General features: G+C 42.6%; 1 protein-coding gene across 3 annotated transcripts; it reads left to right on the top strand.

The window, feature by feature from the left end:
- The first annotated feature begins 6,602 nt into the window (after window positions 1–6,602).
- Window positions 6,603–24,041, top strand: tmem184a (transmembrane protein 184a). Of its 3 annotated transcripts, none has more exons than XM_024012108.2 (9): window positions 6,603–6,692; window positions 12,462–12,689; window positions 15,815–15,980; window positions 18,621–18,711; window positions 19,003–19,078; window positions 20,059–20,150; window positions 20,373–20,542; window positions 20,677–20,883; window positions 23,091–24,041. In XM_024012108.2, the coding sequence occupies exons 2-9, from the start codon at window positions 12,462–12,464 to the stop codon at window positions 23,327–23,329; spliced, it is 1,269 nt and encodes a 422-aa protein (XP_023867876.1). In that variant the 5' UTR covers window positions 6,603–6,692; the 3' UTR covers window positions 23,330–24,041. The 3 variants fall into 3 exon arrangements, with proteins under 3 accessions (XP_023867876.1, XP_070305263.1, XP_070305262.1); XM_070449162.1 differs by having other exon boundaries at window positions 6,662–6,871; XM_070449161.1 differs by lacking the exon at window positions 6,603–6,692 and adding an exon at window positions 7,979–7,999.
- Window positions 24,042–25,687: the final 1,646 nt, after the last annotated feature.

The raw sequence follows: 25,687 nt of genomic DNA, 5'->3' as shown, positions 1-25,687 counted from the left end.
TCAAAAACAAGGACATTTCTCAGTGACTGCAAACTTTTGAACTGTAGTGTGTGTGTGTATATATATATATGTGTGTATATATATATATACACACACTCATACAGTGCCTACGGAAAGTATTCAGGTCCCTTGACTTTTTCCACATTTTGTTACGTTACAGCCTTAAAAAAAAATCCTCAATCTACACACATTACCGCATAATGACAAAGCAAAAATTGGTTTACACATTTTTGCTAATTTATTACAAATAAAAAACAAACATAAGTAAAGACCCTTTACTCAGTACTTTGTTAATGCACCTTTGACAGTGATTACAGCCTTGAGTGTTCTTAGGTATGATGCTAAGCTTGGCACACCTGTATTCGGGAAGTTTCTCCCATTCTTCTCTGCAGATGCTCTCAAGCTCTGTCAGGTTGGATGGGGAGCGTCGCTACACAGCTATTTTCAGGTCTTTCCAGAGATGTTCGATCGGGTTCAAGTCCGGGCTCTGGCTGGGCCACTCAAGGACATTCAGAGACTTGTCCCGAAGCCACTTCTGTGTTGTCTTGGCTGTGTGCTTTGGGTTGTTGTCCTGTTGGAAGGCGAACCTTCGCCCCAGTCTGAGGTCCTGTGCGCTCTGGAGCAGGTTTTCATTAAGGATCTCTCTGTACTTTGTTCTGTTCATTTTTGCCTCGATCCTGACTAGTCTCCCAGTCTCTGCCGCTGAAAAATATCCCCACAGCATGATGCTGCCACCACCATGCTTCACCGTAGGGATGGTGCCAGTTTTCCTCCAGACGTGACACTTGACATTCAGGCCAAAGAATTCCATCTTGGTTTCATCAGACCAGAGAATCTTGTTTCTCATGGTCTGAGAGTCTTTAGGTGCCTTTTGGCAAACCAAGCGGGCTGTCATGTGCCTTTTTACTGAGGAGTGGCTTCCGTCTGGCCACTCTACCATAAAGGCCTGATTGGTGGAGTGCTGCAGAGATGGTTGTCCTTCTGGAAGGTTCTCATCTCCACAGAGGAACTCTAGAGCTCTGTCAGAGTGACCATCGGGGTCTTGGTCTCCTCCCTGACCAAGGCCCTTCTCTCCTGATTGCTCAGTTTGGCCAGATGTTCAGCTCTAGAAAGAGCCTTGTTGGTTCCAAACTTCTTCCATTTAAGAATGATGGCGGCCACTGTGTTATTGGGGACCTTCGATGCTGCAGAAATATTTTAGTACCCTTTCCCAGATCTGTGCCTTGACACAATCCTGTCTCGGCACTCTACAGACAATTCCTTCGACCTCATGGCTTGGTTTTTAATCTGACATGCACTGTCAACTGTGGGACCTTATATGGTCAGTTGTGTGCCTTTCCAAATCATGTCCAATCAATTGAATTTACCACAGGTGGACTCAAATCAAGTGGTAGAAACATTTCAACGATGATCAATGGAAACAGGATGCACCTGAGTTCAATTTTGAGTCTCCTAGCAAAGGGTCTGAATACTTATGTAAATACGGTATTTTTGTTTATTTTTAATACATTTGCTCAAATTTCTAAACTGTTTTCGATTTGTCATAATGGGGTATTGTGTGTAGATTGCTGAGGYTTTTTTTTTCTCATCCATTTTAGAATAAGGCTGTAACCTATCAAAATGTGGAAAAGGTAAATGAGTCTGAATACTTTCCAAAGGCACTGTAAAAAAAGTTAATTTAATCTTTATTTAACTAGGCAAGTCAGATAAGAACAAATTATTTTTCACAATGACGGCCTACCCCGGCCCAACCCGAACTGCGCTGGGCCAATTGTGCGCCGCCCAATGAGACTCTCATTCACAGCCGGATGTGATACAGCATGGATTCGAACCAGGGACTGTAGTGTTGCCTCTTGCACTGAGATGCAGTGCCTTAGACAGCTGCACCACTCGGGAGGCTCATTTACGCTGATGTCCCCAAATTCTGATCTTTTTCCCAATTATTGGCAAAAGATCAATAATTGTTGCAAAGATCAGAATTGGGCTGACTGTGAACACAACCTAGCTGTAAGGAGTTCACACTGGACTTGATTCTACAGTGAAGGCTAATGCAACACTAAAATAAACACTATGCACATAATATATATATATATATATATATATAGTTGGAAGTTTACATACACTTTAGCCAAATTCATTTAAACTCAGTTTTTCACAATCCCTGACATTTAATCCTAGTAAAAAGTCCCTGTTTTAGGACAGTTAGGATCACCACTTCATTTTAAGAATGTGAAATGTCAGAATAATAATAGAGAGAAGGATTTATTTCAGCTGTTATTTCTTTCATCACAGTGGGTCAGAAGTTTACATACAGTCGTGGCCAAATGTTTTGAGAATGACACAAATATTAGTTTTAACAAAGTTTGCTGCCTCAGTTTGTATGATGGCAATTTGCATATACTCCAGAATGTTATGAAGAGTGATCAGATGAATTGCAATTAATTGCAAAGTCCCTCTTTACCATGCAAATGAACTGAATCCCCKAAAAACATTTCCACTGCATTTCAGCCCTGCCACAAAAGGACCAGCTGACATCATGTCAGAGATTCTCTCATTAACACAGGTGTGAGTGTTGACGAGGACAAGGCTGGAGAACACTCTGTCATACTGATTGAGTTCGAATAACAGACTGGAAGCTTCAAAAGGAGGGTGGTGCTTGGAATCATTGTTCTTCCTCTGTCAACCATGGTTACCTGCAAGGAAACACGTGCCGTTATCAATGCTTTGCACAAAAAGGGCTTCACATGCAAGGATATTGCTGCCAGTAAGATTGCGCCTAAATCAACCATTTATCGGATCATCAAGAACTTCAAGGAGAGCGGTTCAATTGTTGTGAAGAAGGCTTCAGGGCACCCAAGAAAGTCCAGCAAGCGCCAGGACCGTCTCCTAAAGTTGATTCAGCTGTGGGATCGGGGCAACACCAGTACAAAGCTTGCTCAGGAATGGCAGCAGGCAGGTGTGAGTGCATCTGCACGCACAGTGAGGCGAAGACTTTTTGAGGATGGCCTGGTGTCAAGAAGGGCAGCAAAGGAGCCACTTCTCTCCAGGAAAAACATCAGGGACAGACTGATATTCTGCAAAAGGTACAGGGATTGGACTGCTGACGACTGGGGTAAAGTAATTTTCTCAGATGAATCCCCTTTCCGATTGTGTTGGGCAATCCGAAAAAAAGCTTGTCCGGAGAAGACAAGGTGAGCGCTACACCAGTCCTGTGTCATGCCAACAGTAAAGCATCCTGAGACCATTCATGTGTGGGGTTGCTTCTCAGCCAAGGGAGTGGGCTCACTCACAATTTTGCCTAAGAACACAGCCATGAATAAAGAATGGTACCAACACATCCTCCGAGAGCAACTTCTCCAACCATCTTGCCATAAGGCAAAAGTGATAACTAAGTGGCTCAGGGAACAAAACATCGATATTTTGGGACCATGGCCAAGGAAACTCCCCAGACCTTAATCCCATTGAGAATTGTGGTCAATCCTCAAGAGGTGAGTGGACAACAAAAAACCACAAATTCTGACAAACTCCAAGCATTTATTATGCAAGAATGGGCTGCCATCAGTCAGGATGTGGCCAGAAGTTAATCGACAGCATGCCAGGGCGGATTGCAGAGGTCTTGAAAAACAAGGGTCAACACTGCAAATATTGACTCTTTGCATCAACCTTCATGTAATTGTCAATAAAAGCCTTTGACACTTATGATGAAATGCTTGTAATTATACTGCAGTATTCCATAGTAACATCTGACAAAAATATCTAAAGACACTGAAGCAGCAAACTTTGTGGAAATTAATATTTGTGTCATTCTCAAACATTTTGGCCACGACTGTACACTCAATTTGTATTTGGTAGCATTGTCTTTAAATTGTTTAACTTGGATCAAACATTTTGGGTAGCTTTCCACAAGCTTCCCACAATAAGTTGAGTGAATTTTGGCCCATTCCTCCTGACAGAGCTGGTGTAACTGAGTCAGGTTTGTAGGCCTCCTTGCTCGCACACGCTTTTTCAGTACTGCACATCAATTTTCTATGGGATTGAGGTCAGGGCTTTGTGATGGCCACTCCAATACTTTGACTTTGTTGTCCTTAAGCCATTTTGCCACAACTTTGAAAGTATGCTTGGGTTCATTGTCCATTTGGAAGACCATTTGCGACCAAGCTTTAACTTCCTGACTGATGTCTTGACATGTTGCTTCAATATATCCAACATAATTTTCCTCCTCATGATGCTATCTATTTTGTTAAGTGCACTAGTCCCCTCCTGCAGCAAAGCACCCCACAACATGATGCTGCCACCCTGTGCTTCACGGTTGGGATGGTGTTCTTCGGCTTGCAAGCCTCCCCTTTTTCCTTTAAACATAACGATGGTCATTATGGCCAAACAGTTCTATTTTTGTTTCATCAGACCAGAGACATTTCTCCAAAAAGTATGATCTTTGTCCCCATGTGCAGTTGCAAACTGTAGTCTGGCTTTTTAATGGCGGTGTTGGAGCAGTGGCTTCATCCTTCCTGAGCGGCCTTTCAGGTTATGTCAATATAGGACTCGTTTTACTGTGGATATAGATACTTTTGTACCTGTTTCCTCCAGCATCTTCACAAGGTCCTTTGCTGTTGGTCTGGGATTGATTTGCACTTTTCGCACCAAAGTACATTCATCTCTAGGAGACAGAACGCGTCTCCTTCCTGAGCAGTATGCTTGCTGTGTGGTCCCATTGGTGTTTATACTTGCATACTATTGTTGTACAGATGAACGTGGTACCTTCAGGCATTTGGAAATTGCTCCCGGATGCCAGACTTGTGGAGGTCTACAATTTTTTTTCTGTGGTTTTTGCTGATTTCTTTTGATTTTCCCATGATGTCAAGCAAACAGGCACTGACTTTGAAGGTAGGCCTTGAAATACATCCACAGGTACACCTCCAATTGACTCAAATTATGTCAATTAGCCTATCAGAAGCTTCTAAAGCCATGACATAATTTTCTGGAATTTTCCAAGCTGTTTAAAGGCACAGTCAATTTAGTGTATGTAAACTTCTGACCCACTGGAATTGTGATACATTGAATTATAAGTGATATAATCTGTCTGTAAACAATTGTTGGAAAAATGACTTGTGTCATGCAAAGTAGATGTCCTAACATACTTGCCAAAACTATAGTTTGTTAACAAGAAATTTGTTAACAAGAAATTTGTGTTTTAATGACTCCAACCTAAGTGTATGTAAACTTCCGACTTCAACTGTATATAAATAAACAAAAACATAAACACAACATTCAACAATTTCAAAAGATTTTACTGAGTTACAGTTCATATAAGGAAATCAGTCAATTGAAAGAAATTCATTCGGCACTAATCTATGGATTTCATATGACTGGGCAGGGATGCAGCTGTGTTTGGGCCTGGGAGGGCATAGGCCCACCCACTTGGGAGCCAGGCCCAGCCAATCAACATTAGTTTTTCCCCACAAAAATTCTTTATTACAGACAGAAATACTCCTCAGCAACTCGCCCACCCCTCCTCAGACGATCCTGTTGGTGAAGAAGCCGAATGTGAAGGTCCTGGGCTGTAGTCTGCGTTTGTGAGCCCGGTTGGACGTACTGCCAAATTCTCTAAAATGACATTGGAGGCAGCTTGTAGTAGAGAAATTAACATTCAATTCTCTGGCAACAGCTCTGGTGGACATTCCTGCTGTCAACATGCCAATTGCACACTCCCTCAACTTGAGACATCTGTTGCATTGTGGTGTGTGCAGATTTTAAAATMGACTTTTATTGTCTCCAGCACAAGGTGCACCTGTGTAATGATCATGCTGTTTCATCAGCTTCTTGATATGTCACACTTTGGCAAAGGAGAAATGCTCAATAACAGGGTTGTGCCCAAAATTMAAGAGAAATACGTTTTTTTGTGGGTATTGAGCATTTCTGGGCTTTATTTTGTCAGCTCCTTAAACATAGTAACAACACTTTACATGTTGCGTTTATATATATTTTTCGTGTAAAGTGTTGGTCCCATGTTTCTTGAGCTGAAATACATTTAAAAAAATCCAAGAGATTTTGGCAGTATGTCCAACTGGCCTCACAACCACAGACCACATGTATCAACATAGTTCTCACTTATTGCACACACACGACTAGATGGACATGCAAAGGGTGTATATGCCACTCGGCCTATGGTTATGTCACATGACGATGACCGCTTCTACGTCCATGTTCCACCTGAGTGTTTACCTGGGGTGTATTCATGAGTCTGGCAACGGAAACCGTTTACCGTGTAAGAACCAAACGGAAGCAAACAGCGAACGGACGGAAATTGGGAGGGACCTATCTGAATTTGTCCAATTGAAACTCGTTTTCGTTGCAAAACCTTTTCCTTTGGCTTAAACGGTTTCTGTTGCGACGAAACGTTTTGAAACAGAAACAGCGCAATGAATAAATCCCCGATGTTGCAGTTTATTGAGAAGMGGCAATAGTCCAGAGAGGATATATTCGGTAGTATCTGTGTCGCTTTTATTAGAACATTAATTAAAACATAGGCCTACATCCTCCTTTATTCGAATAACCTACACTGACTGAGTCAGTTCACCCTTCACCGGCTCTGTGGACTTCGAACTCGCATTACACCTGTCTTCACAACAAGGAAGTATTGAATCCTTCGTTCGTACCTTTTGAAAGGAAGCCATTTCTCAGCAAGCTCACTGGTAATGGTATTCGATAACATCAGCTAAATCATCTTTATTTCTATTAATTGTTCCATTCCAAATGTATTTTTGAGAAAGGGCACGATTTATACCTGCCCGTTCCATTTTAAGTTTATTTCGCTCAAAGTGCATACACCAGTAACGTTAGGTCAAGGCCACCGAGTCTACAGACAGCTAAGGTAAACCTCAGTATTTTACCTATGTAGCCTACATATAACTAAGTAATTACAAATATTTGTTTGGACATAGGCGTGTAGGCTATGACCTGCCCATGCAACAGGTTTCTCAGACAGATTATTAAGGCTGCGGATGTTTTGTTCTTGATAATTCACATAGGCCTATCACAGGGATCATCAACTACTGTAGATTCAGCCGCGGGACGATTTTATTCTTGAGCGGGTGGTCATGGGCGGGTGTTGTGGCGAAAATCCCCCCTCTGCCAGAACACCGGGACATAGCACATTGACCGCAAGAAGCCTAAAACATAATAATTTCAACCCATGGCCACATTTGTATACGATCAAATATATCTCTCTATTATGCGTGGGAATATTTTGGAACAGAGTTCCCAAATTAAAATCACATGGAGCTGATCTGCTAGTGTTTTTATGGTATTTTATACTGTAGTTGTGATCTTATAGTTTTTATGTTATTAAGAAGCTAACAGCTCATAGAACCTGCGCTTTTTCATAAACCAGCAGCTCTGATTCAGTCATGCAAATGTTTAGGAAATGTAAAATATGTTTTCATGTATGTATGTAGCCTAGACAGTGGTGTAAAAATACTTTAAAGTACAATTTAAGTAGTGTTATTGGTGGGTGCCTTCTGGTTTGCTTAATAGGAATTTGAAATTACTCAAGTAGACTTTTACTCAAGTAGTATTTTACTGGGTGACTTTCACTTTTACTTGAGTCATTTTCTATTGAGGTATATTTACTTTTACTCAAGTATGATATTCGCATACTTGTTCCACAATTGAGCCTAGAGCAGGGTTCCCCAACTGGCGGCCCGCTGGACAAATTATTTATTTGGCCCCCCACGGTTTCTGAGATCTATCTGTGATCTCTAACACCACCGCCAGCATGGGGCACTCTGTTCACAACATGGGCACTCTGTTCATAACATTGACACCAGCAAACCACTCGCCCTAACAACGCCATACACGCTGTTTGCCATCTGCCCGGTACACTTGAAACCTGGATTCATCCATGAAGAGCACACTTCTCCAGCGTGCCAGTGGCCATCAAAGGTGAGCATTTGCCAACTGCAGTCAGGTCAAGACCCTGGTGAGGACGACGAGCATGCTGGTGAGCTTCCCTGAGACGGTTTCTGACAGTTTGTGCATCAATTCTTCAGTTATGCAAACCCACAATTTCATCAGCTGTCCTGACAATTCCACAGATGAAGAAACCCGATGCGGAGGTCCTGGGCTGGCGTGGTTACACGTGTTCTGCGTTTATGAGGCCAAATTCTCTAAAATAATGTTGGAGTTGGCTTATGGTAGAAAAATGAACATTACATTCTCTGGCAACAGCTCTAGTAGACATTTCTGCAGTCAGTATGCCAACTGCACGCTCCCTCAACTTGAGACATCTGTGACATTGTTTTGTGTGACAACTACATTTTGTGGCTTTTTATTGTCCCCAGCACAAGGTGCACCTGTGTAATGATCTTGCTGTTGAATCAGCTTCTTGATATGCCACACCTATCAGGTGGATGGATTATCTTGGCAAAGGAGAAATGCTCACTAACAGGGATGTAAACAAATGTGCACACAATTTTAGAGAAATAAGCTTTTTGTGTGTATGGAAATTTTGGGGGGGATCTTTTATTTCAGCTCATGAAACATGGGGACAACACTTTACATGTTGCGTTTATATTTATGTTCATATATATATATATATATATATATGTATAGTACCAGTCAAAAGTTTTGACGTCTACTCATTCATTTTTATTTTTTTTTACATTGTAGAATAATAGTGAAGACATTAAAACTATGAAATAACACACATGGAATCATGTAGAAACCAAAAGTGTTAAACAAAGCAAAATATGTTTTAGATTCTTCAAAGTAGCCACCCTTTGCCTTGATGACAGCTTTGCACACTCTTGGCATTGTTTCAACCAGCTTCATGAGGTAGTCATCTGGAATGCATGTCAATGAACTGGTGTGCCTTAATTTGTGGAATTTATTTCCTTCTTAATGGGTTTGAGCCAACCAGTTGTGTTGTGACAAGGTAGGGGTGGTATACAGAAGATAGCCCTATTTGGTAAAATACCAAGTCCATATTATGGCAAGAACAGCTCAAAAGAGACAGTCCATCATGACTGACCTTCATGTCTTAAAGTAAATCTGGAAAATGTCTAAAACTTTGAACGTTCATTAAGCAAGCTTTCGCAAAAACCATCAAGCGCTATGATGAAACTGGCTCTCATGAGGACCGCCATTGTTCCTGTTCCCAATAAAGCTAAGGTAACTGAGCTAAACGACTACCGCCCCGTAGCACTCACTTCCGTCATCATGAAGTGCTTTGAGAGACTAGTCAAGGACCATATCACCTCCAACCCTACCTGACACCCTAGACCCACTCCAATTTGCTTACCACCCCAATAGGTCCACAGACGACGCAATCGCAACCACACTGCACACTGCCCTAACCCATCTGGACAAGAGGAATACCTATGTGAGAATGCTGTTCATCGACTACAGCTCAGCATTTAACACCATAGTACCCTCCAAACTCCAACTGGGTCCTGGACTTTCTGACGGGCCGCCGCCCCCAGGTGGTGAGGGTAGGTAACATCTCCACCCCACTGATCCTCAACACTGGGGCCCCACAAGGGTGCGTTCTGAGCCCTCTCCTGTACTCCCTGTTCACCCACGACTGCGTGGCCATGCACGCCTCCAACTCAATCATCAAGTTTGCAGACGACACTACAGTGGTAGGCTTGATTACCAACAATGACGAGACGGCCTACAGGGAGGAGGTGAGGGCCCTCGGAGTGTGGTGTCAGGAAAATAACCTCACACTCAACGTCAAGAAAACAAAGGAGATGATCGTGGACTTCAGGAAACAGCAGAGGGAGCACCCCCCTATCCACATCGACGGGACAGTAGTGGAGAGGGTAGTAAGTTTTAAGTTCCTCGGCGTACACATCACGGACAAACTGAATTGGTCCACCCACACAGACAGAGTGGTGAAGAAGCCGCAAGAGCGCCTCTTCAACCTCAGGAGGCTGAAGAAATTCGGCTTGTCACCAAAAGCACTCACAAACTTTTACAGATGCACAATCGAGAGCATCCTGTCGGGCTGTATCACCGCCTGGTACGGCAATTGCTCCGCCCACAACTGTAAGGCTCTCCAGAGGGTAGTGAGATCTGCACAACGCATCACCAGGGGCAAACTGCCTTCCCTCCAGGACACCTACACCACCCGATGTCACAGGAAGGCCATAAAGATCATCAAGGACAACAACCACCCGAGCCACTGCCTGTTCACCACACTATCATCCAGAAGGCGAGATCAGTACAGGTGCATCAAAGCAGGGACCGAGAGACTGAAAAACAGCTTCTATCTCAAGGCCATCAGACTGTTAAACAGCCACCACTAACATTGAGTGGCTGCTGCCATACATGTAAAAAATGTATCACTAGCCACTTTAAACAATGCCACTTAATATAATGTTTACATACCCTACATTACGCATCTCATATGTATATACTGTACTCGATACCATCTACTGCATCTTGCCTATGCCGTTCTGTACCATCACTCATTCATATATCTTTATGTACATATTCTTCATCCTTTTACACTTGTGTGTATAAGGTAGCTGTTGTGAAATTGTTAAGTTAGATTACTCGTTGGTTATTACTGCATTGTCGGAACTAGAAGCACAAGCATTTCGCTACACTCGCATTAACATCTGCTAACCATGTGTATGTGCCAAATAACATTTTATTTGATTTAGGAACGGAAGACCCTTTCCTCTGCTGCAGAGGATAAGTTCATTAGAGTTACCAGCCTCAGAAATTGCAGTCCAAATAAATGCTTCCCAGAGTTCAAGTAACAGACCCCTGGCTCAGACTGTTTTCTCAGTACTTTATTTACGAAAATTTGGCAGCAATTACAGCTCCAAGTCTTCTTGGGCATGACACTACAAGCTTAGCACACCTCTATTTGGGGAGTTTCTCCCATTCTTCTCTGCAGATCCTCTCAAGCTCCATCAGGTTGGATGGGGAGGGTCGCTGCACAGCTATTTTCAGGTCTCTCCAGAGATGTTAGATCGGGTTCAAGTCCGGGCTCTGGCTGGGCCACTCAAGGACGTTCAGAGACTTGTCCCGAAGCCACTCCTGCGTTGTCTTGGCTGTGTGCTTAGGGTTGTTGACCTGTTGGAAGGTAAACCTTCACCTCAGTCTGAGGTCCTGAACACTCTGGAGCAGGTTTTCATCAAGGATCTCACTGTAATTTGCTCCGTTCATCTTTCCCTCGATCCTGACTAGTCCCCCAGTCCCTGCCGCTGAAAAACATCCCCACAGCATGATGCTGCCACCACCATGCTTCACCGTAGGGATGGTGCAAGGTTTCCTCCAGACGTGACACTTGGCATTCAGGCCAAAGAGTCAAATCTTGGTTTCATCAAACCAGAGAATTTTGTTTCTCATGATCTGAGAGTCTTTAGGTGCCTTTTGGCAAAATGCAAGTGGGCTGTCATGTGCCTTTTACTGAGGTGTGGCTTTTGTCTGGCCACTCTAGCATAAAGGCCTGATTGGTGGAGTGCTGCAGAGATGGTTGTCCTTCTGGAAGGTTCTCCCATCTCCACAGATTAACTCTCGGGTTCTTGATCACCTCCCTGACCAAGGCCCTTCTCCCCCGATTGCTCAGTTTGGCCGGCGGCCAGCTCTAGGAAGGGTCTTGGTGGTTTCAAACTGCTTCTATTTAAGAATGATGGAGGACACTGATCTTAGGGACCTTCAATGCTGCAGAAATATTTTGGTACCCTTCCCCAGATCTACGCCTCAACACAATCCTGTCTCGGAGCTCTACGGACAATTCCTTCGACCTCATGGCTTGGTTTTTGCTCTGACATGCACTGTCAACTGTGGGACCTTATATAGACAGGTGTATGCCTTTTCCAAATCATGTCCAATTAATTGAATTTACCACAGCTGGGAACCAATCAAGTTGTAGAAACATTTCAGGGATGATCAGTGGAATCAGGATGCACCTGAGTTCAATTTCTAGTCTCATAGGAAAGGGTCTGAATACTCACTTAAAAAGGAATTTCAGTTTAAAAATGTTAATACATTTTTTAAACATAAAAAAATCTGTTTTCATTTTGTCATTATGGGGTATTGTGTGTAGATTGATGATTGTTATTTTTTTAATCCATTTTGGAATAAGGCTGTACCGTAACAAAATGTGGAAAAAGGAGAGGGTCTGAATACTTTCTGAATGCACTGTGTATATATAGTTATTTATTTTTTGGGACATAAGACTGTAAAAACACCCCGCAAATCATCTCCAAGTAATATATGTGGTCATTTTCAAATGTTAGCCAGGTTTGAAATGATTTATGTTTTAGTCAAATATTGTATCTGTTTGGGCTTCTTGCGGTCAATTTGAAGTCTACAAATTATTTGTCATTATGTTCCGGCCCCCTGACTATCCACTCAAGAAGAAATCGGCCCACGGCTGAATCTATTTGACGATCCCTGGCCTAAAGCTTCCTCATTTACCCAAACAACACTTTTTATTGTTTCAGATGAACAGCACCTCAGAGGAGATGGCGATGGACTCGGAGGTCCCCCAAAATGAGTCTCTCATACGTTTCGCATCTCCAATTCTTAACAAGTCAGACGTATCCAACATGACAATAATTCAAACGGGGAATGGGACTATTGTGGCACACGATATCTTCTTGAATACGACTGCTGCTCAAGCTCTGTCGGGGATCTTCGTCTGGTCAGCACTGCTCCTCACTTGCCATCAGGTAGGTTACATTTGATCAGTTTTCTGCCTCTGTACTCATTTTGATGTGAATCTAGTAAACAAAATCAGTGGCAAGTTAAAAGCATGGCTCTAGGCGTTGTCAGTATCACTCAGCTTTTTGGCAAACAAATGCAAATATGTAATGGGAGCTAGGAAGGTGTTGTGGGTTGCCTACACCCTTACCAGAGGGCAAAGACTCCAGCCAGACAATACATTTTGTTTTGTGTTTTTCACTAATACATTTGATCCAGTATCAGGTGTTGACCAGACCTACTTTCTCCTCACTGTCTCCATCATTGAGAGGCAAGACTGAGTGTGAAAGTTAATTGGCTCCTATCTGTAAAGTGACGGTTTGTACATAGTGTGTCATTGTTTCTTAATTGTTACTAGGTTATCCATTAGGGTTGCTGTTTGCGGGCACTTCCGTTGACTGTGACTACCACTGATAACAGCACAATGCAAACAGAGCCGTCATCGATCAAATGCCTGGGCAGAGCAGTTATATAACTTTAACCAAGTATAATAAGGCCTAACCATGATTATATTCACATTCAGTATAGGCTTACTGAAGGGTGTTTTTTCTTCAGTTATTGCTATTTACTCAGTCTCTTGCTGTAATCCTTCAGTAGAGACAATGGTGATACTTATCATCAGACTGCGGTTTCATCAACTCCAGAGAGGGTGTACATTTGAATGGCATGCATTATCAGCAGAGATGTGCAGGTGTTGTCGAGGTCAAATTTCCAGCGTCGTAATAAAAGGAGAGGATCACATTTTGCGAGGGGCAATCAGCGGAGGACCTGTGTGTTTTATGCTGCTCAGCATTGGGGAGCGAGGTGTCTCTTCTCATATTGTGCTGATGAACCGATAAACCTGAGTGCTGCTGAGAATGGGTCCATCCAACCTTTAGCGGCTGTATAGACAGGAAGCCCCCAGGGAGTCCCACTGTGTTGGCTCTGTTTGGAGATTTAGATGATCACGATATTTCTAGATAGGAATATGATGGTATTATTGTCCCCGGGGTTTATGTGCTGACCTTTTCTATACGCTGGTTGCAACATTTCTGATACGTTTCACATTATCATCAGCTCATACTTTTATTACTGAAAATACATCAAGCAGAAGTAGGCGTACCTCTGGTATAGCAAGCATAACCTTTTTTTTTTGTCTTATAAAATTGAAATTGTTCATAAAAGGAGTTCTACAATTTTTTAATTAGATGTGTTTTTTTCACAACACACAAAAAATACTGTCAATTTGGCATTCCGTGGCGTCTCCCGTTCCGTCCATCTGTTTAGTTCTGGAATACTTTGTTTTCCCATCCACTCCCCATCGAGGCAGGCCAGACATTAACATATGTGGCCCGTGAGATAGTTGCAGGGTTGCATGAGGCAAGCACGCAGGGAGATTAAAAACAGCCTGCCCAACAGGATTGGTTTTATTTAGTATTCTGGTGTATCATCAGATTTTCCTCCATAAGACTGTCTCTGGAGAGTTCTCCCCCTCTCCCAATTCTGCATACTAACACTGTATGCTGGTCGATGCTGATCTTAGATGTCCCAGTCTGCTCACTGTGGTCCAAAGCACCAGGTGTTACAGTGCTATAGAGTGTTACTGATGTTCTCTGACACACTACACTGTTCAGACCTCCCACTTCCCGGGGCAGCTTGTCATGGCGAAAGGAGGGTCATAATATCCCACTATAGTCAGTGTGATGTGTGGTCTTCTCATTCTGTCTGGGTGGTCTGTATAGAACTGTCGTGCTCAGTGCGCGCCCCTCTCAGTTTCTCACGGACACTGCTTGGTATAAACGCGAGACACTCCACACACTTTCTCATTCCAACATGGACGTTTGGTGTGTCACAGCTGTCAGTGCCAGGGGCGGGCTGGGGAGTGTTATGAGGTAGAGTTATACGCCTTTCACAGACCAACTGAAATTAGCTGGGGGATGGACTTGGGTTACTGCTCAACTAAGGAAGACGGGTATTGAGTCTGAGTCAGGCTAGAGCAGAGTCATTACCCAGGGCACAGCTCTGTCTGTCTGCCTGTCAGCTCAGCATTATGGAGCCTGGAGGACCGCAGTCTTTCCACCAGCCATTCAGGGGAAATGGAGGACATCAGTCTGCAGCCTGCTTCACTTCTCAGGAGAGCCACATGCATCACGCCCTGGCACTGGCCAGCCTCTAATGTGCCACCTCTAATGGCCATTTAATCATGTTGTATGAGTCTGTAAGTGGACCTGAAGTCAAGAAATGCCATGGTGCACCACTTGAAATGGATCAAACTGCAATACTCAACTCTGACCATTGCTTTTAGTTTCCTTTGGCATTTGCCCCTGAAAATATGTAGTTGATTATGTGCTTCACAAACTTAATTATATAATGGATGCTCTGAACTTTCCTTCACCCCATGGCCTTGACTCCAATTCTGAAAAATGTTGGTTCCTAGAATAGGGAATCATGCCACACCATTTAGCATTCACATACTGCATAATGTTTTAAAATGATTCAGTGAAATTGAAGAGTTCAATCAAATTCAACAGTCTGAGACAKAAGTTTTGAAGCAGTTTACCCCTCTACTTCTTTCTGTTCTCCCTCCCAAGTGTAAAAACGTCCGTGTAACACATCTCTAGGAGAGTTGATCCTATAACAGAGACATTCACTTTTCAGTCAAGCTTTTGCCTTGATCAGCAGAAATTCATCCCGCTCACCTTGGTACCCCAATTATGCAGTGTTATCATTCTGGGTTTTCATTTTTACCCTCCTCTATCTTTTTCGTACCTCTCGACCCCAAACCTACAGACACTGTCCTTTTTAATATGTTTTAGTCAATGCTGTAATGCTGTCCTTCTAAGCCTGTTGGGCCCTGTGTGATAGCCAAATCGGGCCTTGAGAGGGTTCCAAGGAAGTGCCATTTATTCATAAGAACCCATCTCTTTGAAGCACTGGCCCCCTAATACTGCTCGTCAGGTTCAGCTCAATTATTCATCGTGGTTGGTCTAGGGGCTGAAACTGGGATTTGAATACCTCAATGCATTTTTGCCTAGTCAGTGCTCTTGTTTTTTTAATAACTATTCTTGTTTTTTTTAATAACTATTTTTGTTTTGTTTCTGTGTTCCTTTTCCAGATCTACACACACCTGAGGTCCTACACAGTCCCTAACGAACAGCGCTACATCATTCGCATTCTTTTCATCGTGCCAATCTATGCGTTCGACTCCTGGCTCAGCCTGCTCTTCATCAGCAACGACCAGTACTATGTCTACTTTGACTCCGTCCGAGACTGTTATGAAGGTACGGTAAACCAACCACCCCACCCTTCTCCTCCCATTCGCTGTTGCCTCATATCTCAGCCAGCGCCTTGACAGTGGTTTACTCTATAAGCACCTGTACAGGCAGTAGTCAGACACCGGGCAGGTTCTGTCTGGCCAGTAATGACATTTAGACCTATTATGAGTTCTCAAAAAACATTTTATGGCTATAAGGATTGAAGCTAAAATGGACTGGCCCAACCTGTTTTTTCTCACCTGTCAGTGCCGCCCTATGGGCAGAGAGGCACTATTGTTCATGATGTTCTGTTTCCAGGGCGTGTACTTTCAGACCTGTCTTTTTTCCTCTTAGGCTTAGTGGTTTTTGTGTTCTATTTTTTGCAAAAGGTGGAAACGGGATGTACTTTAGTTGAGATCATTCTAATCCAAACTAAACTAGTTAAGAGTTGTTTTTAAGTCAAACATAAAGGAAATGTTAATCTTCCTCATAGCTATTCTTCACATTGAATTATTAATGTCTCATTTTCCTCTGAAAAGCCTTTCTTTAATAGTCATTATGTACCGAAGCAATAAGAAAAGACTGTAGTACTTTAACAATGGCAGAGGTGAATCACATGCAGAATTGTTTAAGTGTAATTTGATATATGGACAAAACTATTAGTATTTCACATACATTATTGACCAGATTAATTTAGTGTTTGAGACAAGTGTATGATTGGTGGTGGAGATTGCATCTGAAAGCAGGTTAACTGTTGCATTGCATTGAGTCAGCATGGCCAGAGCTAAAGCACTGTGAGAAACTCTGCCCCTGATACTTGAGAGTGTAACTTGCGTTAGCTTTTTTTTTAAAAACCTCCTGAAATGGCAACCAAGGATTTGAAGGACAGAGAACCATCCCAAGCATCTTAGTGGTGGGGAGAAACCATTGATTGGTAAAAAAAATATGATTCTTGTAAAGTGAAACCCTCTCACCAAAGTATAATTTCAGTTTCCACAGCTTCTAAATTAGGACGAAAGATCTCCACAGTGCTATCATCACAATCTGGCCCACAATATTACCTGCAGCACAGAATGCTGACAGATTGACAAATTATCTTTTAAAATACATGTTTATGAGGAATGATTTATATAGACAGAACATGAATATTTACTGAGATTAGCTGGAATCGGTAGCCCTTTACACTCGTACCCTTATACGCGTTACAATGGCAGATTTGGGCACCAATAAACGTCTAAATTGGAAGGCATCTGTGCAGTAACATGCTATACATGCACTTCAGTGCTGTATGGGTTCTGACTGACATCCGTGCTGAACTTGAGCACCGCGCGGTGTCACTCCCATCCCTCCCGCTAATTGGATGACTTTAGCAAATGTTTTGTTGTCTGAGTGAGGGACGTGCAGTAAATTAAGAGAACTATGTATTTTGAAAAATGAGAAGTTGAGGATTATAATCAACACCGCTGATGTCATACAAGCAAGCCAACCACCCACGAGTCCAAATGTGCACTTCACATTTCCATATCATAAAACTCGTGTCATATACAGTGTCGACGTTTATGATCACTATGTTTAATGTACAGTTACATGATGACATACCCAGGGTTAGTGTGAACAGAACGAGCCTATGTTTGTCTACTGTGGCACACGCAGCTGAATGCAGTCACGACTTTCTATGTGCACCAAAATGATGATCTGTTTCCCTGTATTGCATTGTGAAATCCTAACACTGTAAGGTCATATTTTATAACTTAGCTAGTCATGTTGGCAAAAGAACAGGCTTTCAAATGATGCCCACCTGACCCAGATTGMGATTTGTAATGGTCAGTTTTTGGATTGCGTAAACGACAACAGTAATTGAGTGATGGCAGGGTTGTGTTCCAAACAAAACAACTAAAAGTATGCTTGCTCTAATTCCTCAACGGAACAGCTAGGAGAGRGAAAAGTACCTTACAGTGGAAGACTCTTCTTTGAGTCATAAAAGTTGCCACCTCTCACTCAAACCCTTGTCATTTTTTTGTATTATGTTGCGCCTACCCCACATTTTCCAGGAATATTCTCATCATGTTACTGAATGTATCTTGATTATTATCAGATTTCTTAATCAACAGATGCGGTGAAAAGTACATTAAATGTAAATTGCACATAAAATCAACAGTGTAATGTTTTGGATTCAGTGTTGTCATGTGAACTGTTGTGTCCTCACCTTTTGGTGTAATAATTTCCCCTTTATCTCTAAACTGTTCCCTTTTAATTGTTACCATGGTTATGCATTTCATATTTCTTCTAAAAGAAATGTAGCCCTATCCATGTAGGCTAATTCCCACCAGTGTAGAGAGTTAATGGTGAAACAGCCACACCCGTGTGTGATATTACAACATCATTGAACGCGCGGTAGAGCACAATATCTACTGCAAAAATGTTTTACCATGCTGCACGACGCTCCTCAGCTCAGCAACAAAACAATAACTGTGGTGGTGCGGCGGCCAGTGGTGCTGTTTCCCACTACTACGGATTCCATTTTCAAACGGACTGACCCGTGACGTCGAATTGTTGTTTTTGAAAATGACCCCACTTGCAAAAACCTAGTATCAGTGTTGTAAACAACGTTCCATCATAATGTACAGGAATGTATGTGAGTGACTTTGTCCCTTCTCTCCATGACAGCATTTGTGATTTACAACTTCCTAAGCCTGTCTTTTGAGTACCTCGGGGGAGAGAGTGCCATCATGTCCGAGATCCGAGGGAAGTCCATTGAGTGAGTGCTCCCAGTCCCATCCCCCATACCACGGTCTCATACTACACGCTATGCAAGTAGCTTTCAAAAAACCCACCCAGAATGTTGTGGATTTTCAGTTCGTATTGCAAGTCTTGCAGTCACCCAGGGTCCGGCTGTAATGTCCTTGAATTAACGTCTTGATCTGGTTTTAAGGTAGTCTGACTTGAAGGATAATGCTGTCTTGTATTTTGGACACTAGAATGATGTCTTTTAAATCTCGTACACATTCAAAGGATACATTTGTGACCACACATTTTCTATCATTCCCAGGTCGAGCTGTATGTATGGTACCTGCTGCTTAGGTGGAATAAGCTACTCTATTGGCTTTTTAAGATTCTGTAAACAGGTGAGTTTCCATCTCCCTTCCTGCTTGGGGGATGAAAGCACTTTGAAAATATGGAAATAGGAAATTGGGATTTGTTATTTTAATGTCACCTCATTGAACTTCTTTTTATCAAGATCACTCCTCTATTGCGAAATGACAGCCATTATAATTGGCTGTCCACTTTTTAGAGGATAAGGTTGACTGGTTAAAAAGGGAAATGAAAGCAATCTGAGAACAGGTGAAAGCAGCTTTGTAATAAGCACAGAGAAATAACATGAGCTGTCAGCTTGAGACTATCCCCATAGTGTCTTGGGGATGCAGTCTGTGCTCTGAGTCTTACCCTGATGGCAATTGGATCTGAAAGGTATGTCCTCAGAGCAGTGAATAGACGTCCAGAAAAGGGAGCTGATTAACACTTGGCATGTTCTGGCTGGACTCCTACGTGGGGTGGTTTCAAAGCACAACCTTGCTGTTCTCTTCCCTCCGGTAGCAGAGTTGAAAGGGATAGAACTATATCTGCTCTGGCTCTGTGAGATGACAAGTTGGAGGGAATGGGATCAATAACTGCATTTAGAGATTACTCCGGGTTTCAAGAGGAGCACCTCTAATCCAAAAGCACCGGCCTGTCCTAAAGTTGCTATATCATTTCACATTTAAAGGTCTGCAGGTAGCCCCAGTAAGGAAAACTACTGACCCTTGAAACTCAATCACATGCCCCTTAGTGTACTTTAACATTACTTCAGACAGTACATTGTTTTGGCATAATGTCAATACATGCATACTTTTTAGATTTTTAACATAGTATATCATACATTGCAAATTGATAGACACACAATTTCCACAAAATGTTCATTCGTTTCATAGATTACTCAGTGTTTGAAGACATACAGTTGGCTACCTTTTCAAATCCAATAACCAGCATGAAGTAGTTGTCACCTGCATTGTTCCTTGTTTTGTTTCTGTGTTCAATGCATGTCCCATCCTGTATTGATGTCATGCAGGCCACTCTTCAGTTCTGTGTCGTCAAACCCATCATGGCCGTCATCACCATCCTCCTGCAGGCCTTTGGCAAYTATCATGATGGAGARTTTAAGTGAGCACAACCTTTCATTCCATTTCACCCACTTAACTTCCCTTCGCCATGCTCGCACTACTCATTGTGTGTTTTTGCTTTTTACATTTCACATGAAWGTATTAGACATTGATATTTACAATACGAGTATTGAGTAATACATACTTTTGGATGGAAATTCAGAAAGTGAATGTACATAGATCCCCACTAYCATGTCTGTGTTGATCCTGTTCCCRRCTGCAGTGTGAATGGAGGATACCTCTACATCACCATCATCTACAACATCTCTGTCAGCCTGGCCCTGTATGCTCTCTTCCTCTTCTTCTTCGCTACCAGTGACCTGCTGAGGCCTTATGAACCCGTGCTCAAATTCCTCACCATCAAATCTGTCATCTTCCTGTCCTTCTGGCAGGGTGCGTTGGTCCCTTACCTTGACTTAATATCAACAGWTTCAAACCCTGATGGGGTTGGAAAAYTCTACAAAATACATTGTAATTGATACATTAGACTGGAGTAGCACATGAAGGTGTTGTCTTTTGTTGTTTAGGTATGGTGCTGGCCATCCTGGAGCGCTGTGGGGTCATCCCTAACGCCCTGTTTATCGACGGCCAYGAGGTGGGGGCCGGCACAGTGGCAGCAGGCTGGCAGAACTTCATCACCTGCATCGAGATGTTCTTCGCTGCTATCGCCCTGCGCTACGCCTTCACCTGCACAGTGTACCAGGAGAAGAAGAACGAACTACCAGGGACACACGGTAACTACACTTCTACACGTCCATAGAGAGGGGAGGTATCTGTTGGAGCTGATGAAATGGTCATTAGGAGGGCTGGGAATTGCCGGATACGATATTATCACCATACTTGGGTGCCGATACGATATGTATTGCAATTCTCACGATTCTGTGTGTATTGCGATTCAATACTGTGATTTCTTTGCAATTCAATGTTCCAAACATATGGCTCACCATATGTCTGCTGCAGAATTTCCCTTACGTGTTCAATTGGGTTGCGATCTGGTGACCCCACACACACACTTTAAACCCCTTATGCTCCTTTGAGACCCCTTTCTCAAAGTCACCGAGCCATGGTAGACAAAATAATGGGATGTTAATTTATGAATTATCTCAGGAACCACACCTGTGTGGAAGCAACTGCTTTCAATATACTTTGTATCCCCCATTTACTCAAGTGTTTCCTTTATTTTGGAAGTTACCTGTAGGTGACAATGCAGTTTTCAGTCCCATTCCCTGGCTGTAAACAGGGAATGGGAAACACGTCAGAGAGAAATGGCCAGAGTGATCCGTGTGAACCAAGCAGGCCAGAGGTCAGCAGAGGAATGATCTTCAGGGTGTTCATCATTACTCATGGCTCACAGGAAGGTTGCTAGCACAGCACACTATAGAAAGAGCATTTCATAGCCTCTATACGCTTAATCGCAGGAACTAGCGGTACCGCTCTGACGTCAATACCTTTCACATGAGCAGAAGACAAATGGAGACCAAGGGAAAAGCCTTCTGCGGCGATATCAATCATCTCAGCTTGTTCCCTCCTGCAACAGCGATCCTGCTGAGGCCTTGGGCTGTAGCAGACAGACGTGCAGAAAGAAACGGAATCGCTAAATGCTGATTAAGTGTGAAATGTTTCCATGTCCATTATATTTGACCGGTAAAAGTGTTCTCTTCATGTTGCCGAGTGATCAAAAGAACCTTGTGACAAAATGAATAGTGATTTCTCCCATGTTCGGCCTTCTTCGTGCTCTCGTACAAAATGTATTATTAATTTGCTGTAGTTGCTATTCATTTAAAACTAATGGTAATGTAGCTGCAGAAAGTTAAGCAGCAAATTAGATTTTTATTGTGGTGGCTAAACTTGTAAATGAAATGCAGCTGACTATTCTCTGAGGAGTTTCCAAAAGTATAGTTTTGAAAGTTAATTTTCCCTCTCAAAGGGATGCATGGTGTTGGGGCTACATTTCTTATATGCCCCACTGAGTTGTTCTTTCCTACCAAAGCACCAATTCAAAGGTCATAATTCAGTGCTATAGTATGTGACTGGACTGCATAAACATTACCTGAACCAGAAAGATTCCCATTAAGACTAGTCTAGCCTTTTGATATTGCTGCTGAGAGTTGTAGAGTCACAGCCCCATCCAACCCTCCCTGGGCTGGGAAGTGTCAGAAGGTCATCCATGTGTGGTGTTTTCAATGCCTGTGGAGATTTGGGAGGATTATATACCTCCAGGCTGTCCTCCTCCAACCCTGACTGAGGCCAGCCCCAGCCCTAGTTGCAAAACAGGCCAGCTGTGAGGAGAAGCTCAGGAGAGCATGCCTAACCACGACTCTGACCCTGAAGCACAGCGGAACCCTCCGCCGGGCCGCCTTCCCTCCAGAGACCTGGCCTAGACTGCACTGTCGCTGACCCTGAAACAGAAGGCTGCGTTGGTTCTGTCTGAACCGGATCGCTCCCGGGACGTTGGATGAGACACCCTGGTATTATAGGGTCAAGTATCAGCCTGGCCCACAGCTGGAGGAGCTCAGCCGGGGAAGTGACTGGGAAGGTAGACAGAGGAGAGGAAGCACCTTCCTCACTCCCACTGAATTGCTGCAGACTCCCTGTCATCTTTCTCTATGCTCTCATCCATCAACACTGATAATAGAGGAACACTAACAAGAGGTCCTCATGTGGTGGAACACTGGGCACAAGGACTGAGCACAGGCTTAAAACCAATGAGTTTGCATTAGTGAGATTCGTATCAACTGGGATTCTGGACTAGGGAGTTTTTCCTAATGATTCTCTGTCAGCACCTTGTTGTCAAAAATTGATGAATTTAGTTTTCATAAGCGTACTCTTGTATTTCTCATGTTGTATCTTGTATTTTATATGGTTTGATATTCAGATCAAAGTTATGTCCTATAAACAAGTTAAATGACCATGTCAAAATGTGTCTGTTGTGTTCTTCTAGACAACATCGCCCCCATGCAGAGCATCTCCAGTGGTCTGAAGGAGACGATGAACCCTGGGGACATGGTCCAGGATGCCATCCACAACTTTTCCCCAGCCTACCAGCAGTACACCCAGCAGTCCACCCAGGAGGTGGTACAGCCCAGCCAGAACAACGGCAAGGCAGGCACAGGTGGCAGCAGCAAGAGCTCCAAGAAATCTGACAAAGTCCTGCTGATTATCTCTGATGACGAATTCTAAAGGAGTCGCCCACCACCACGAGTATCCATGTCTTTGTTTCCTCACCACACCCAGGACAACACTGGCACAGCATATCCCACTGTCAGACCTGGCATCCGTCCGTGTGGTTCATTTTCATCTTCTTTCATTTCATTTTTTAAGATGAACTCTTTACTTTAGTCCTGGTTTTAAAGTAACTGTCCAGTGTTTGCAGATTTCTATGAAATATGATCGATATATAATTCATTACAAAATTTGTGAAAGTTTTCCTTCCAAAAATGTTTAAGTATGCAGTTTTTCTGTGTTGGAATGGTGTCGGCGTACCCCAACAATAGAATGGTGAGGTAAAAATATTAATATGAGTAGATAGCTGATTAGCCAGCTGAGGAGGATGACATCATCCTCTATGAAATAGCAAGCATGTTTTAAATGGTCTGTTTGAAGTTTGAGGTGAGGTTTTTGAAGTGTTTTTCTCCAGTTGATGCTTTCGACATTATTATTTGGGTACGAGTTAACAGAGTATGAACTTTTAAAAGTGAGATTTTCACTGGACAGTTAATTTAATGAATAATTCCTGCAGGAAAGATCAAGAAGGGGACTGAATGAAGATTTGAATAACCTTATGAGATGCTTTTTGTTTCTGCCTTGCTAGTCATGATACGATGGGAAAATAGCCTGTCTGTTGAACCGTTTCAGACAAGGCAGGTAGTGATGCAGTTTTTATTTTGGTCTTTTCCCTAATCCTGGTTCGGTCTCTATCGTAGCAGTGACTGAGCTCTTCTCTGGCCGCTGAAGTTTGTACTCCGCTCTCTCTGATTCATGGGAGGTTCAAATAGGAGCTGATTAATGTACGACTTCAGGAGGGAACCCAGGAATCGTGCCCGTCGTGGCTGGCTCTGACACTTCAAGGACCATCTCTTGCATGTCTCTTGCGTGTTTGAAGTATTTGCTCAGCAGTCCTCTGTTGGGTCTCCCGACGAACTGAATTATTTTTTCAAAGACACAACTGACTTTGGAGCAGGAACTTCAAACTCTAGACTTTGGCGCTTTGAAATCCTTTGTATCTAACATGCCACAGACAAATTGGAGGATAAGGCCGACTCCCACCAACTTGGAGGGTTGTGGTATTCTCATTAATTTTCTCAGCATGGATTTCAGTGTATAATTCAGCAGAGCTCTACAATGTTAACCCTAAAAAAAACATTTGCAGTATTGTAAATAGTTTGAGTAGAACCTTTTTATAGTTTCTGATGTTCGTATTATTGTTCCTTTCAATTCACTGAAGATAACATTTGTACAGCAATTGTTTGATTGGTTTAAATGTTAAATTATGCATTGTACTTTGGTCTCAATGTTTAATTTTTAAGACATGTTTGCTGTTATGTTTAGCTTAAAGACAAAGTTTGATAAATTGCTATATTGTAAATAAGCTATGTAGTATTAACACTGTGTTTTCAGTGATTTCTGCAGATCAGTTTGATATTTCATGATATTTAAGTTGGTTTCATGTCATTAGAAAATATATTTTGTTTCTGTTTGTGGCAAATTGTGATAGAGGGACACCATCTACCCTATCATTTTGAACTGAGTTTAAGTTAGGGAAATTAAGTGCAATGTAATCACTTTTTCCATACCTTCATGTGCCAATTATTGCTGCCTTACTGGGAAAGCAGAAACAGATGTAGAGTTGGATATAAAGTGATCACTGAGATGTAGTGTAACTATAGTGTCTATTACTGAATCCTGGTTTATTTGGTTGTGTCACATTTTGCACTCATGTAAAATAAACGATTAAAGAGATGTTCCGGAACTCTTGCGACTACGCAAGTATTTTTTTAAACCTCCCGTTTTGACCTGGATGTGTCAATGTGTAGTTTATATATGCAATAAAAAAAGGAATGTCCGCCACTCAGGTCAATCTGACGAAGATCCAACTCTGATTGAAACTTTGTCTTTATTGTGCATCTGATTAAATCACCATGGGAGCATACCAGAGTTGCGCACATTCCTTTTGTCTTTGTTATGTTCTTCTGTCCTGCACCTGATAAGTTGGATGTGCATATATATATTTTTTCTATAGTTTATATATGCACAATGTATACTGAACAAAAATATAAACAACATGTAACAATTTCAAAGATTTTACTGAGTTACAGTTCATATAAGGTAATCAATCAATTGAAATAAATATATTAGGTCCTAATCCATGGATTTCACATGACTGGGCAGGGGTGCAGTCATGGGGAGCCAGGCCCAGCCAATCAAAACGAGTTTTTCACCCACCGAAGGGCTTTATTACAGACAGAAATACTCCTCAGCACCCACAACCCCGGATGTGAAGGTCCTAGGCTGGCGTGGTTACACGTGGTCTGTGGTTGT

The sequence above is a fragment of the Salvelinus sp. IW2-2015 genome, linkage group LG20 (assembly GCF_002910315.2).
Source record: "Salvelinus sp. IW2-2015 linkage group LG20, ASM291031v2, whole genome shotgun sequence".
In the NCBI taxonomy this organism is placed as follows: domain Eukaryota; kingdom Metazoa; phylum Chordata; class Actinopteri; order Salmoniformes; family Salmonidae; genus Salvelinus; species Salvelinus sp. IW2-2015.
Note: the sequence above shows the minus strand (reverse complement) of the source record. Positions and strands in the feature narration are given on the sequence as shown.